The following is a 16264-nucleotide window of genomic DNA, read 5'->3' as shown; positions in this document are numbered from 1 at the left end:
TCCAATATGAAAAAGGTAAATCATTGAAAGATGGAAATTCACTAGCTATAACTGTTAACCCAAGAGTTAGAATAAATATGTGGCATAAATTTTGTTTTTCAGGCTCAAATGAAACTGAAGCATGCACAGCAGGAATTAAAAACCAAGCAGGCCGAGGTAAAGGCGATGGACAGTGGTTACAAGAAAGACAATGAGACATTTGAAGCCGTTAAGAAAAACAAGGAGAAGCTTGAAGTGGAAATGCAGAAACTTAACTATGAAGGTATGATTTTCTGTTTCATTCACGTGACATATAGTTTTTATGATTAAAGGGATTGTTCACTACTAGGACAACTCCTTTTTGAGCTAAATATTTGGCTCTGATTAAAATAAAAAAATCTATACTCTCCTCCCATGCCGACATCATTCCAGCCATGTCGGCACTCGCAGTCACGGAGCTCTAATGTGGTGGAATCGCATGTGGTGGCCGGTGCCCAATCAGCGCTGTCGTCACTGTCGCTGCCTTCATACGGATTGAACATGAAGAGGAAGTCAGAGATCATATTTCCTCTTCATGTTCAATCCGAAGGCGAGGACAGTGATGCCAGCACTGAATTGGCGCCGGCCACCATGTGTCATTCCACCGCACCAGAGCGTTGGGACCGTAAGTGTCTGTGCTGCTGGAACAGTGCTAGCACGGGAGAACACTTATGTTTGTCATGTATACACTTCTCATCCGTGACGTGGAATGTGCCTGCACAGATTAATTTATCTCCTCACTCAATCCAGCTCGCAACCTCCATTTTAGGCTATAAAGTGACACATACAGCACACCCAAATTTCTTAACTCGCTACCGCCACTCGTGAAACACACGAGGTGAGGAGTCCCCAAGTTGTTACTTATCAGACAATCAAAAGGTCACACTCTCGCTGAAAGGCTATTGGATTATTTTAACATATTAAAGATTTTAAGCTTCAGTAATAAAATATACAGTGCTTACAATAAATATATAAAAAGGTAAAAATACACACAAATATGCAAAACACTTTTAAAATAAAAAGGGAGAAATAACAGAAATGCCGAAACATTTCTGTCTACAGTTATCATATGTTTTTCTGAGGAGAGGAGAAGTAAATCATGGATCATCATGGATCTCTTCAGCCTTTTGGCAGCCCCCACATGTGATCCATTCCTCTTTGTATTACCCAGCGTTTTATAGTCCGGACTAAGGGGTTCATGTTTCCAGGATAACTCTGATTGGCCCATTCAAAGGTTGCTGTCTATGAATGGACGATGAGCCAAGTTGTCGCTTTTCAAACACCCTGTGTCTTCCTCCCTCCCTTCCCCTCTGTACACAGACATTATGAAATATGTCTTCTAGTTACAACCATCTGCTAGCGCTGTTGAAGCTCCCTTGTTTGACACCACTACATGCTCCCAGGAGGTTCCCCCTGTGGTCCGAAGTCCAGCATAAAAGCAAGCAGATGCTAGATGCTTTGTGTGGAGGCAATATGTGGATGCATATTAGCCAGTTCTATTGACATTATAATTTACCTTACAGTCGTATATAAGGTTTTTTTATTTTATCATGGTCAAACATTTAGTTCAAGAAGGGGTTGTCCTAGTAGTGGACAACCACTTTAATCATTATTTTTGAAAGTTGTGTAAGAATTTAACTTCAATCTGTTCTTTTAGATGGAAAAGAGGAGAAGCTTCTGGAAAAGCGCCGAGAGTTATCTAGGAATGTAGGACGCCTTAGGGAGACCTATGAATCGCTGATGGCTCGCTATTCCAGTCTTCACTTTGAATACAGGTACACTGCACTCATGGGTATATGGGTTATTTAACCATTTAAGGACCATTGAATGTTTTTTTTTTTTGCTCTTTTCATTTTTGTCCTCTTATTCTAAGAGCCATAACTTTTCTAATTTATTATCAAGCCATATGAGGACTACGAGTTGTAGCTTTGAATGAAATGGTTCTAGAGAAGCAGAGAGAAGCTATTTCACTGCATCGGCGATCTGGTCTGCCAGATCAGCTAACTCTTCAGGCCCTTTGCCTGAAGAGTTAGCTGATCTGGCAGACCAGATCGCCGATGCAGTGAAATAACTTCTCTCTGCTTCTCTAGATGCTGCCAGTTGTTGAACAATAGTATCCAGCAACATCATGGCCATTCATAGGATCCTATGGCTAAAAGTGAGGAATGAGGATTCTGCTTCTAAAAAGTCCCTCACCAGTCTTTTCTTTCAGGGCCTATGCCTTTTTAGGACTAAGCTAGATATGATAACTTCTGATGCTACGGGTGTAAAGATCACCTCTCTCCACCAGCAAATGCCCAGACGATATACCCCATTTTCTCCTTCCCCATGATGGCACCACGGAGGGAGGGGAGATCCTCCCCACGGGGACAGGAAACCTACCGATAAAAAGGCGGTACCTCTCTCCCGCATCAGTTGGTTTCCTGTCCCCACAAGGGAACCTACAGACTTACCGGATGCCGGGGCCGACCAGTCTGGTGGATGGCAGCAGGAGCCCCCTGTCCCAGCTGGGGCGGTTGCCGAGGCGCCACCGCTGGAGTCAGCGGGCCTCCAGGCTGTGCGAGAGGGAGAGACGGCAGCAGGAAGATCCGTCCTCCCTCGGGATGGCGTCCTTCCATGGCGGCCGGAAGCAGGCCCTGGGCAGGTACCGGGGTGGGAGTGCGCCAGCGGGCGCAGGTATCCCCATGCGCACCAGCAGCCAGGGGAGATGCTGCCACCGCACAGGACACCGCTGGCGGGGGTGCTCGCGCAGGGCGGAAGAGGCCGTCAGGCCGGGAACTCCGCCGCCCGCGCAAGGCACCTCTGGGAAGGCCGGCGGGGGTGCACACGCGCGGGAGGGGGCGGCAGGAGGAGACGCCACCGACCGCGCAATGCACCTCTGGGAGTGCCGGCGGTGGTGCGCATGGGCGGGGCGGCGACACTCACGCGCCTGAGGGCAGGAGGAGGCGCCGCCGTCTGCGCAGGGCACCACTGGGAGTGACGGTGGTGCGCACACGCTGGGGGGCGGGGCGTCGCAAACCAGGGCGCGCATACAGGGGGTAAAAAAAATGTTTCCCTTTTGGAACTTGCCTTCTCGGGGCTTAAAGGCGCACAGAGGCCATAGTGCGGTCTGCCACCTGGAGCCATGAGTACGGAGCCAGAAGAGCAGCTGCTGCTGGACATGTCTTCAGACGCAGGACACCAGCAGCAACCACGGAAGTCACCGCAGCAGCACCGGAAGAAGGAAACGAAGGAGCAGTCACAACGACACGGCAGCAGTAGCCGTTCGGCGTCCCGACGCAGCAAGGAGTCCAGGGGGGCAGGAGCCCCAAAGGACAAGCCGCGTACAGATCCGGGGCCCACGTTTGATTCGGGGAAGAAGTGCACACAGATGTCCAACCACAAGATTTGTCCACTTTGTAAGGAGGAACTCCCCACGGTATGGGGAAAAAAGACTCTGCCAGTCCTGCATTGAGCATACAATATGCAAGGAATCTCCAGGGTTCGTGGATGACCTTGGAGCCCTAATTGCCCACCAGGTAGAGAACACCGTCAGAACCCTTCAGGGGAAAAGCAAAAAGCATAAGAAACCCAAAAGGAAGGAGGCTGAGTCAGATCCTAGCGAGATCCCTCTTCTTCATCAGACACAGCCTGTCGTCCGGCTCCTCGTCGTCTGAGGAGGAAGGTCTCAGCTGCTTCCCTATAGAAGAGACGGATAGCTTAATAAAAGCTATCAGAACCACTATGGGCCTAGTAGACACCAGGCCTAAGAGGACCATCCAGTATGCCATGTTTAGCGGATTGGAGCAGAAGAAAAGGTCGTTTTCCATGAATGATAAAATCCAGGCGCTTATACAGAGGGAATGGAAAAGGCCAGAGAAAAAGGGCCTCCTAGCACCAAAAAGAAAATACACCTTTGAGGAGCCAAGTTGTTCGTTTTGGGACAAGGCACCGAAAGTGGACGTAGCCATAGCGAAGGCCTCGAAAAAATTCTCTGTGCCGTTCGAGGACATGGGAACGTTGAAAGACCCTATGGATAAGAAAGCGGATACATTCCTAAAAGGAGCCTGGGAGGCAGCTGGAGGTGGACTAAAACCCGCTATAGCTGCCACTTGCACAGCCAGAGCCCTGATGGTGTGGCTGGACCAGCTGGGTGACCAACTAAGGAACAAAACGCCAAGGGCAGCAATCCTGGACTCAGTCCCGCTAATGAGAGGAGCAGCGGTATTTCTAGCGGACGCATCCGCGGACTCAATCAGGTTGACAGCCAGAGCAGCCTCATTCTCGAACGCAGCACGAAGGGCTCTATGGCTCAAGTGCTGGACGGGAGGCCTGCAAACAAAAATAAAGTTGTGCTCCATCCCGTGAAGGAGAATTCTTCGGGCCTGCACTGGATGATATACTCGAGAAAGCGGGGATAAAAAGAAATCTTTCCCTAACCCATCCAATTTCCCCTTCAAACGCTTTCGGAGCAGGAAATTTATCCAGAGGAAGCCGCCTAAAAACGCCCAGGACAAGTGGGAAGATAGAAGAGGCAAGGGGAAGGGGTTCATGTTCGGGAAACCGGCTGACAAGAAGCAACCCCAATGAAGGTGTCTCCCAGGTAGGGGGAAGATTGAGCCTCTTCTTTCCGGCCTGGGAAAAGATATCAGACAGTTCCTGGATACTAAGCATTATAGAAACCAGGTCTCAAATTAAAATTCCACACCATACCCAAACCCTCTTTCGTAGTGACCCCACAGAGGCAGTCGACAGTAGAGCAAGTTGCAGTACAACAGGAGATTCAGACCCTGGTGGAGAAAGCAGTGTTACAGCAAGTTCCCCACCAAGAAAAAGGAGAAGGCTTCTATTCCCCTATCTTCTTGCGGAAGAAACCAGATGGGACGTTCAGTACAATAGTAAACCTGAAAAGGTTAAACAAATATCTAGTGATTCCTCCATTCAAAATGGAGACAATAAAATCCGCGGTAAAGATATTGTTTCCAGCTTGTTACATGGCGGTACTCGACTTAAAAGACGCGTACTATCACGTCCCTATACACACGGACTACCGCCGGTTTCTCAGAATAGCAGTCACAATAGGGGGAGAAATAAAGCCTTACCAATTCAAAGCCCTCCCATTCGGGCTGGCCATCGCCCCAAGAGTATTCACGAAAATCATATCAGAGGTTATGGCACATTTGAGAGAACAGGACGCCCTAATAGTCCCATTCTCGGACGACTTCCTAGTAGTGGGCAACTCCCCGAGCCATTGCAGAAACCAGCTGAACCAGACTATGGAATCTTTGTCCAATCTAGGTTGGCTGCTGAACCTGCCGAAATCTCGGCTAATTCCGAGCCAAGTGCAAGAATATTTGTGCATAACCGTAGACTCAATCAGGCAGGAGTGCCGCCTCCCCGAAGGGAAATGGCTACACATAGAGCAGCTAGCAACAGGGGCAATAACACGGACACTAATGACACTCAGGAAGGCCATGTCCTTGCTCGGCTCAATGACTGTATGCCTACCAGCGGTCCAGTGGGCCCAAGCTCATACAAGAGATCTCCAGTGGGAGATACTAGAGGCAGAAATTTCTCTTCACGGGAATTTAGAAGGGCAGTTAAACATCTCACTCATAACAGTTTGCTCTCTACAGTGGTGGACGGAACCATCCAACCTAGCCAGGGAGGTTCCTTGGGTGATACCGGTCTCTCAGATCCTTACTACAGACGCAAGCCCCAGGGGGTGGGGTGCTCACTGGGACAACCAAGTAGCACAAGGAGCCTGGACAGAAAACGAAAAGACAGCCTCCTCGAATATGAAAGAGCTATTAGCGGTGAAGCGCGCCCTCCTGTTTTTTTCTAAAACCCCTCAGAGGCCACCACGTAAGAGTATTCTCCGAAAACAGCACGGTAGTCGCTTACTTAAATCATCAGGGGGGAACGAGATCCCGTACCCTTATGGACGTGACAAAATCAATTTTCCACTTGGCAGAGGGGAACCTAGGCTCACTAACGGCCTTACACATAAAAGGGTCAGACAACGTGATGGCGGACTTTTTAAGTCGCACACAGCTGAGACAGGGTGAATGGGAACTGAACCAGAAATTTTTCAATCAGATCACACAACTATGGGGAAAACCCAACATAAACCTATTCGCCAACAATACGAATCGGAAAGTGAAAACATTTTGCTCCATAGACCCATCCAGGGACCCCTTAGCTCTGGACGTCTTTATGATCCCCTGGCACTTTCCCCTTGCATGTGCGTTCCCACCAATAGCCTTAATTCTGTCAGTTCTGAGGAAGATTCGGGAGGACAAAGCGAGGGTAATACTAATGGCCCCCTTTTGGCCAAGGAGGATGTGGTTATCGTGGCTGAGGAGAATGTCTATCTCCGATCTGTGGGTCCTCCCGGATATCCCGAACTTACTCTCCCAGGGCCCAGTACTGCACCCTCAGGCGGAGAACCTACACATGACGGCCTGGAATTTGAAAGGGCTCTATTAATCAACAGAGGCTTCTCCCAAAGTTTAGTATCCACGCTACTGCGAAGCAGGAAGCCGATAACCACCAAACAGTACGGGAGGGTCTGGAGAAAGTTCCTTTCAGTATCAAAGGCTAGCCCGAAGGGGAAGGTACCCATATCTAACATCTTAGAGTTCCTACAAAGAGGTTTAGAGCAAGGCCTAGCTACCAGCACACTAAAGGTTCAAGTGGCAGCCCTGGGGGCCCTATACAACTGTGACTTGGCGGGGAATCGTTGGGTGTCCAGGTTCATTAAGGCAGTCGGTAGATCCAGGCCCACGTCTTCCCTAAACACCCCTCCCTGGGATCTAAACTAAGTACTCTCAGCCCTGACCAAGCCTCCCTTTGAGCCTTTTCAGACAGCACAGCTGAAATTAATATCTATCAAGACCTCCGTCCTGGTAGCCCTCACATCGGCCCGTAGAAATAGCGACATCCAGGCCCTGTCGGCCTTTCCTCCATTCAAACAGATTATGGATGACAGGGTGGTACTTAGAACAGACCCAGCCTATCTGCCGAAGGTAGCGTCCCGTTTCAACCGAACTCAGGAAATCTCCCTCCCCTCCTTTTGCCCCAATCCCAAAAACAAGAGAGAAGAGACCTTGCACACATTAGATGTCAGGAGATGCCTAGTGGAATACTTAGCGGCAACCAGGGAGTGTAGGAGGGATAGGGCTATTTTTGTCTGCTTCCAGGGACCAAAGAAAGGGAGAAAGGCATCAAAGAGCACACTAGCGAAGTGGATAAGGGACGCCATCACCTTTTCGTACTCGTCAGAAGGCGCGGACATCCCAGGCAGAATAATGGACCATTCCACAAGAGCGGTGTCAACTTCCTGGGCAGAGAGAGCAGGCGTCTCCATTGAGCAGATATGTAGAGCCGCTACTTGGTCCTCTCCTTCAACTTTCTTTAACCACTATCGGCTGGACCTAGCCACCTCCTCAGATCTAACCATTGGTAGAAGGGTGCTGGAGGCAGTGGTCCCCCCCTAATAGATAGTCTCTGCAATTCTCTCCGTGGTGCAGTCATGGGGGAAGGAGAAAATCGTAGTTACTTACCGATAACGGTATTTCTCCTATCCCATGACGGCACCCGTATATCCCCTCCCTACACGCGTGGGGTGCACACTTGTTGTAAATACAGTTTAGTTAGAAAGTCACGTGGTGTCTCCTCTACGCAGTTTAATAATTATAGAAATTCCTTTTTTTCAAGTGTTGTATTCATATTAGGCTGAAGTTCCATTAATGCTCTGTAAAACAACTGATGCGGGAGAGAGGTACCGCCTTTTTATCAGTAGGTTTCCAGTCCCCGTGGGGCGGATCCCCTCTCTCCGTGGTGCCGTCATGGGATCGGAGAAATACCGCTATCGGTAAGTAACTACGATTTTTTTCAATTCTTTCGTCAGTTTGCTTTTTTCTGAGTGTCATAAACGTCAGGAACAATGCCTTGCATGGCAAGTAAAGAAAAGGCCCTCTTTCAAATCCAATACATTCTGTTCCGCTTTACGGGGCACCCCCAGGTGGAGCTTCTCCCAATCGTCTCCTACTTTTTCAAGATTTGGCTTTCTGTGGTCCTCTGGCTTCATAATCGAATTTTCTTCATTCCCTCGAAATTGATTTTTCACGTCTCAACCACCAAAGAAACACTCTCTAGCTTCCAGGTTCATCAAGGCTATTGCATCTCGTTCTCTAGCAGATGTCATCATTCTTGTTCCTGCTCAGGAACGCTTTTCCGGTCTAACTTGTTTGTGGTTCCAAAGAAGGAAGGCTCCGTTTGTTCCATTAATGGACCTCAAGTTTAATGGCCTCCATGGAACCTGAGGAGGTCCTCGGCTCTGTAGAGATTCAGGATGCTTACTTTTACATTACTATCTTTCTAGGTCATCCAAGAATCCTCCGGTTCGCTATTCAGGACTTCCATTATCAGTTCACGGCCCTTTCCTTTGGTGTAGTCTTGTCTCCTAGAGCCTTCATGAAGGTCACGCTATACATGATTCCATAGGGATTATTTCTATTCCTCATTTGGATGACGTTCTAATCAAGGCCCCCATTCATCAGGGTTGCTGACCGTCTACAGCAGGGGTCTCAAACTCGGCAGAGTAAATGGGTCGCACGTAAAAAAAATTTAAGCTGGCGGCCCGCATTCCTTTCAAACTTAATACTGCCACAATTGAAACGGTATCTAAGGGGTTAAACAGCCACGATCGGTGCTAATACCGATCGTGGCCATTCAAATAGGTTGTCTGCTGCGATGTACAGCTTACCTCAGCGGATGATAGTGTCGGCTTTGCATGTGAGGCGGCGCCATCATCTCGCTGTACACGCGCACAGCCACAGGCACCTGCAAAATCCATCAATGGGGGGAAGTCACGCCTCCGCTCTCTGCGCGCTGGCATGATGTCATTGCACAGCGCCAGAGGGATGTCATCACGCAGGACCACAGCCACTACAGGGCGGCGCACTGCTCCTCTCTTCTAGCGTGAGCAGTGGCATAACTACAAATTTATGGGCCCTGGTGCGAACTTTCAAATGGGGCCCCCCATGCCAAAATACAGGCACATCTCCACTCAGCACACCTCGTACACGCACATCTCCACTCCTCACACATTGTACACGCGCGGCTCCGCTTCGGACACCTTGTACACACGTGGCTCTGCACACCTCATACACGCGCGGCTCCTCTCCGTCCACCTTGTGCACACGCGGCTCCGCGCGCCTCGTGCACTCGCGGCTCGGCTCCGCGCGCCTCGTGCACTCGCGGCTCGGCTCCGCGCGCCTCGTGCACTCGCGGCTCGGCTCCGCGCGCCTCGTGCACTCGCGGCTCCGCGCACCCTGTAAACCCCTCCTGACCCCACACATTAACTTACCTGCATCCAGCACCATGACAACCAGCACTTGCAGCAGCATCCTGCATACACTAAGGCCCCTGATCATGTGATCCCTGACTCCTCCCCTCCTGTGACCTCATCCCAGGACCTGTGCACACAGAGCAGCCATCGCGTGCTCCTGAATGCGTGCCTTCCCCCTTCTACCTGCCTCACGGAGTGAGACATGTGGTTGTGGTGCACCATGGGCCGCAGATGACTTCCTCAGGGGCCGTGTGTTTGAGACCTCTGGTCTACAGCTTCCTCTTGACAATCTTTCCTCCTTGGCTGGTTCTTTAACAGATCAAAGTCTTCTCTTATCCAGACACAGTGCCTAATGTTCCTAGGTATAGAATTCTACACCATTCATGCAAGAGTTTTTCTTCCCAAAGAAGTGATGTACAATAATAAATTATATTGTAATACCGTGTTAGCCAGAAAAATCGATGTCAATACTTTTACGCCCAATGATGACAAAAGTATGCTCAGAGTGATAGTTTGCAAACATATTATTTTCTGGTTAGCCAATAAAGGTATCACTCTGAGAATACTTTTGTCATCATTGGGCAGAAAAGTATTCACATCTTCCCCAAAGAAAAAAATTTCTGCCCTCCTATTCTGAATTCAGTCTCCGTCAGCTATCTCCTTGTTCTCTTCAGCTCTACAATAGCATGTTACAGGGCACGGTGGTGTCGGCAATGAAAGTGGTTCCTTTAGCTCAGTTCCACACTCAACCTCTTCAACTGGCCCTGCTTTTGCGGTAGGACAAGACGATCGCATCCCTGGATCAGCTTATAGTCCTTCCCCCTTAGATAAAAGATCTGACTTGGTGGCGCTTATCTCCCCTTATCCACCACAGAAGAAGTTTTCAGCCAATTTGGTGGAAGGTTGTGACGTCAGACGCCAGTCTTCTTGGGTTGGAGAGCTGTCTTCCAGATGCTTACAGCCTGGGATCGCTGTAGGGAACCAAGAATCCTCTCCTCTCATCAACCTTCTGGAGATCAGAGCCATTTACTTGACTCTCCTTCATTGGAAGGATCTCCTGACTGGCTGTCCTGTCCGCATCCAGTATGACGACGCTAAAACCGTGGCATACATCAGTCACCAGGGTGGAACTCTGAGCAAATCCGTCATATCAGAGGTATCCCGCATCCTTATTTGGGCTGAACAGAACGTTCCAGGTCTCTCTGCAGTACTTATCCCTGAGGTGGATAACTAGGCCACTGACTTTCTCAGCCGTAAGGATCTCTCCACGGTTGAGTGATTTGTCACTGGTGGTGCACCCCAATGTCAACCTGAGGGCTCCCAGAATGAACAACAAGGTTCCATAATTTTATTTGTTTTTAATGTTATAAGATTTTTTTATTGCTTTAAAAAAAATAAATTGTGCAGTCATAACCCTTTAAAAAGGAAATAACCTCACTTGATTATACACCTGGACCCGTAGAAGCGTCTACGACGCAAAACGGCCGTCGTCCGGCTCAATCCCCGCTACCCTCCTGTAACTGCTTGTCCCATGAACTATGTCCAAATGCCTTGTATGGCTGAATAAAGGACTTAATTTATTACTGCTTATGGGGGAGTGCTGCATTTTTTCTACAATTTTCTAAAATCATATTTCAAGCTGCTGTTATAAAGTACCGTATATATTCGAGTATAAGCCGACCCCCCCTAATTTTACCACAAAAAACTGGGAAAACCTATTGACTCGAGTGTAATCTTAGGGTGGAAATGCAGCAGCTACTGGTGAATTTAAAAAATAAGAATAGATACCAATTAACGTAAAATTGAGACATCAGTAGGTTAAATGTTTTTGAATATCCATATTGAATCAGGAGTCCCACATAATGTTCCATACAGTTAATGATAGTCCCATAAGATGCTCCATACAAAATACACCCCATATAATGCTACACAAAGGTTAATAATGGCCCCATAAGATGCTCCATAGAATAATATGCCCCATAAGATGCTCCATAAAGGTTATGGCCCCATAAGATGTTCCATAGATTATGCCCCCATATGCTGCCCCCATAAGATGCTCCATAGATTATGCCGCCATAAGATGCTCCATAGATTATTCCCCCTATATGCTACCCCCATAAGATGCTCCATAGATTATACCCCCATATGCTGGCCCTATAAGATTCTCCATAGATTATGCCCCTATATGCTGGCCCCATGTGCTGCTGCTGCATTTAAAAATAAAAAAATGACATACTCACCTCTCAGTCGCTGGGGCCAGGTGCCGGTGTCACTGCTGGCACCTGAGATACTCACCTGTCCTGCGTCCATGGCTGCTTGCTGCTGTCTGGCACGTCATCTGTCAGTGACGTTCAGACTGTAGGGGGCGCGGTGCGCACTAACCACGTCACCGCGCCCTCTGCTGTCTGAACGTCACTGACAGATGACGTGCCAGACAGCAGCAAGCAGCCATGGACGCAGGACAGGTGAGTTTCGCTATACTTACCCGTCCTGGCGCTGTCTCTTCAGCGTCATGCGATCAGAGGTGGAGCTGACCAGAGGGGGCGCGGCCCGGAGTGGAGCTTAGCTGCGGCCGTGCACTTCGCCCTGTAACGCTAGTGTGAAACTAGCCTGTGTTGGCCGTGGCAAGGATGTTATACATGGACAGAAAGCTTAGCGCAGTACTGGTTGAAAAAAATCTGTTCCTACTTTGAGGGAGTTTATAAATGGACTGAACTGGTTAGGTACAATGGATAATAAAATATACGTCTCTAAAGAGGATCGATGAGGAAATGTAATGACATACGATCACTACGTTTAGATGCATCGGGTCTGGCCCTGACTGCACTGATGAGACCAGATCCCGGGTCTGGCGTCACACCATTTGTGTGACTTTAGGGGATCTTTTACTTGGGATGGCTAACTATTTGCTTTGTTATTATTAACGTATGGATGCCCTCTAACGTTCCTTGTGGTGTCCTGCTCTACCTGGAATAAATCATGTTTGGGGCATAGCGTTGGATAAATAGGCACTATATACTTTACAGAGGAAAATTGATATTTTTCTGTTTTTACGTACCTGGATATATATTTAGTAGGTATTGTGCGTAAGGGGGGTCTGTTTTGTATCTTCAATTTAAATGCAATAAAAAAAATTGATTCCACAAAAGAATATGTTGAAGTCATATTAATATTGTCACAAGACTGATCATACTTTGGGCTAAGTTCAATCTTTATTGCAATGTACTATCTTTGTCTTCAAAGGGACCCAGAAAAGAATTGGGATAAAGGCCGTGTAAAGGGTCTCATAGCTTCACTCATCTCCGTGAAAGATGTTTCTACTACAACAGCATTAGAAGTGGTAGCTGGTGGTCGGCTGTACAATGTCGTGGTTGATACAGAGGTAAAGTTCACTTGTGCTGAAGGGTCATTCCATTTTAAGTGATCCAAATCTGTTTTTTTTTTTTTTACCCGATGTCCTCCGCTTGTTTTGCTAAAGTTTTGGACTTGTATGATATTACATTATTTGACCATATCTCGGGTTAGAAATAAGATAGAGACAGGAGAAGCACAGTTTTGTTTAGAACAATACAAGCTTTAATTTGATGTGTCAAAAGAGTGTTGATATGTTGTTTTTGGGGAGTCAAATTCAAAATTTTGATGCTCAATTTTGAAAAAACTTATCAAATTTTCTAACAAGGCATGTGTGTTGAGTTCTTGGTTACATTTGTACAAGGATCCGAGTTGGGCTCTCCTTGGGATAATATTTTTAAGTGTAATCTTCTACTCAGTTTTATCCTAATCATATGCTTAATACTATAGTAAAAGAATCAATATTAAATATTTAAATTTACGGTTTGTTAAAGTGTTTATCCCCTTCCTAATTTCATATTCTTTTGCATGTTTGTTGCACAAATGTTTCAAATCTCCTAACAAATGTAAATATTAGACAAAGATAACCCAAGTAATCACAAAATACAGTTTTTAAATGAAGGTCTTTTATTATTAATGGAAAAAGAAATCCAGACCTCTAGGCTTCCGTGAGAAAAATTGATTGCCCCCTTAAACCACAGTTAATTTTATCACATCTTTGGTGGCGTTCAAATTCCCTATCCACAACCAGGCCTAATTAGTGCCACACCTGTTCTCAACAAAAAAATAACCTAAATAGGACCTGACTGACAAAGTGTTGTAGGCCAGATGATCCTAAAAAGCTAGACATCATGACTCAATCCAGAGAAATTCTGAAACAAATGAGAAAAGTCTTTGATATCGATCTGTCAGAAAAAGGTTATAAAGCCATTTCCTATGCTTTGAGACTCCATCAAACCACAGTGGGAGCCATTATCCACAAGTGGTGAAAACATGGAACCGTGGTGAACCTTCCCAGAAGTGGCTGGCCAACCAAAATTACCCCAAGAACGTAGCAATGACTCATCCAAGAGGTCACAAAAGACCTCACAACAACATCCAAAGAGCTGCAGGCCTCACTTGCCTCAGTTAAGGTCAGTGTTCATGACTCCACCATAAGAAAGAGACTGGTCACAAATAGTCTACATAATAATAATCTTTATATAGCGCCAACATATTCCACAGCACTTTTACAGTTTCAAAACACAAGTCATAAGTAACAACGTTAGCAAAACAATAATTAAAACAAAATAAGACGACCGTGCTCGTGAGAGCTTACAATCTACAAATGAGGTGGGGGAGATACAAAGTACAGGTGTGTATTTACAATGGTGTATTTACAATGATGGTCCAGCCATCTTGAGGGAGTGAGGGATGGATGGAGATAGTGAATGGGCTACACATGCACAGTTACACATAGAATGACTTTGATTACTGAATGTGATAGGCCGCTCTGAATATATGTGTTTTGAGGGAGCGCCTGAAACTATGCAAATTGTGGATAGTCCTAATTTCTTGGGGTAGAGCATTCCAGAGGATTGGCGCAGCACGGGAGAAGTCTTGGAGTCGGGAGTGGGAGATACGGATTAGTGCAGAGGTTAGTCGAAAGTCGTTTGCAGAGCGCAGCGGTCGGTTAGGCCGATAGACAGAAATGAGGGAGGAGATGTAGGGGTGTGCTGCACTGTGGAGAGCTTTGTGGGTGAGAACAAGTACTTTGAATTGGATCCTATAATGAATGGGCAGCCAATGTAAGGACTGGCGAAGAGTGGACGTGTCTGAGTACCGATTTAGCCAGATAGATGACTCTGGCTGCTGCATTAAGTATGGACTGGAGAAGGGATAGTCGAGAAACGGGGAGGCCATTTAATAGAGTGTTGCAATAATCCAGGCGGGAGTGGATCAATGCTACAGTGAGGGTTTTTATTAATTCACAATTTTAAGTAGAAAATAATTAAACTATCAGGTACTTCATAAGACCCAAGACATACACCTCTATTCACCCCTACTTGTGTATAGGAGAAATGAAGTGAAGCACCATGAAGATTAAAAATGATTTTATTGAAACATCTTTAAAAATAGATATAGCAAGAAAGGTGCAAATACAAACGAGAGAGAGGGAAACATTACCATCTCATGTGATGCCAATAGCAGCAGGAATGTATACACAATTTTAAATACAAGTGCTGTATGATTAATATCTAGTGGTACACACCACAGAACACCAATAATATGCAGTGATGTCTGCACAACTGTATAATACCTCAACTTCCAAATTGGCCCAACCAGGAATGAATAAACTTTACAGAGGGACACCCTTCATGTGATTCAACAGCGGTCCATTCAGGTAATTACTCTGTCGCCTTATTGGGGGACACAGAACCGTGGGTGTTATGCTGCTGTCCACTAGGAGGCGACACTATGCATAATCTGAAAAAGATTAACTTTGGCTCCTCCTCTGCAGTATACACCCCTGGACGGCGTCGGCCTTCTCCAGTTTTTGCTTAGTGTCGCAAGGAGGCACACCTAAGATTTTTTTCTCTCTTCCGTTTTTTTCCTTAATTTTTTTCAACGGATTACAGATGAAGAAAAGCGGGTCTCCAGTGAGACCCCCGGCATGGCTCCCTCCTCGGTCCCCTATTAAGGGGTACCCGGTTGAGGTCGAGATGGCTCTTCCCCATGTCGCTCCTTCCCCAGTCCCTCGGGTACTGGTTCGAAGTCGAGAACCCCCCCTCCTTCACCAGTTTCCTTGGGCTCTGGGTTGAGGTCGAGGGTAGGACGAAGCCCCCTGATGGTGACAGTAGCACCCTCCCTAATCCCCCTCTGGGGGCATTAGGTCGAGACACCGCAGGTAGGGCCTGTACCAGGCACCATTCGGTCACTTACATGTCCAGGGACCCCAGCCCAGCTGCGGGCTCCTGTTTGGACCGGGGGAGGTGCAGGCAGGCATGGCACTTGTCAGAGACAGGGCTCCCGGCACCCCTGTCTCTGCGGCAGCACCAGCTGCATAGCGCCTCAAAGGGACCCCCCACAGGGCTCAGGTGGCGCTCATGTCCCCACCGCTAGCCTACCGTTCAATCCGGGGGGGTCTGGTTGGAATCCAACCCTCCTCCGGACAACCGCGCCGTCCTGGAGCCCTTCTGGGCATGAGCTATCAAATTTAGGCTGCGGCTTCGGCCTAGCCGAAGTCGCCGCCTTATTCCCGCCCCCCGGCCCGCCCCCGGGTGACGAAAAATGACACTACAGTGTCATAGAAGGGGCGGATCGAGACAGGAAGGGCGCGCTTTTACATAGCTCCGCGCGCCCTTTTCAGCTCTCCGCCCCATTCCCCCTACACCACAGAATCCGGTGGCCATCTTGCTGCACCTGAAGAAACTGAAGGCAGCACAGCAGTCTCTGGGGGGCACAAGAGGATTTACCAGCGCTGGACCTAGGGGGAGCACCGGTGGGGTAAGATCACAGCTGGGTCCTTTGTACTCAGCTGTGAGTTCCTGTAACCTATAACGCTCCCCTACCCCTCCTTTC

The 16264-nt window shown here is 47.8% G+C and overlaps 1 protein-coding gene across 2 annotated transcripts in view; it reads left to right on the top strand.

Annotated features, from left to right (window-relative positions):
- The window catches only part of SMC2 (structural maintenance of chromosomes 2), a 212186-nt gene that overhangs the window by 54525 nt on the left and 141397 nt on the right, over nt 1-16264 (top strand). For both annotated transcript variants that reach the window (XM_073549710.1, XM_073549709.1), the window contains exons 11-13: nt 103-262; nt 1676-1793; nt 12596-12734. In XM_073549710.1, the coding sequence (XP_073405811.1) occupies nt 103-262; nt 1676-1793; nt 12596-12734 (417 nt within the window). The remainder of the gene's footprint in view (nt 1-102; nt 263-1675; nt 1794-12595; nt 12735-16264) is intronic.

The sequence above is a fragment of the Dendrobates tinctorius genome, unplaced genomic scaffold, assembly GCF_039654945.1.
Source record: "Dendrobates tinctorius isolate UK_male_01 unplaced genomic scaffold, ASM3965494v1 ptg000160l, whole genome shotgun sequence".
In the NCBI taxonomy this organism is placed as follows: domain Eukaryota; kingdom Metazoa; phylum Chordata; class Amphibia; order Anura; family Dendrobatidae; genus Dendrobates; species Dendrobates tinctorius.
The sequence above is the reverse complement of the archived record's forward strand: the minus strand, read 5'-3'. Positions and strand labels throughout refer to the sequence as shown.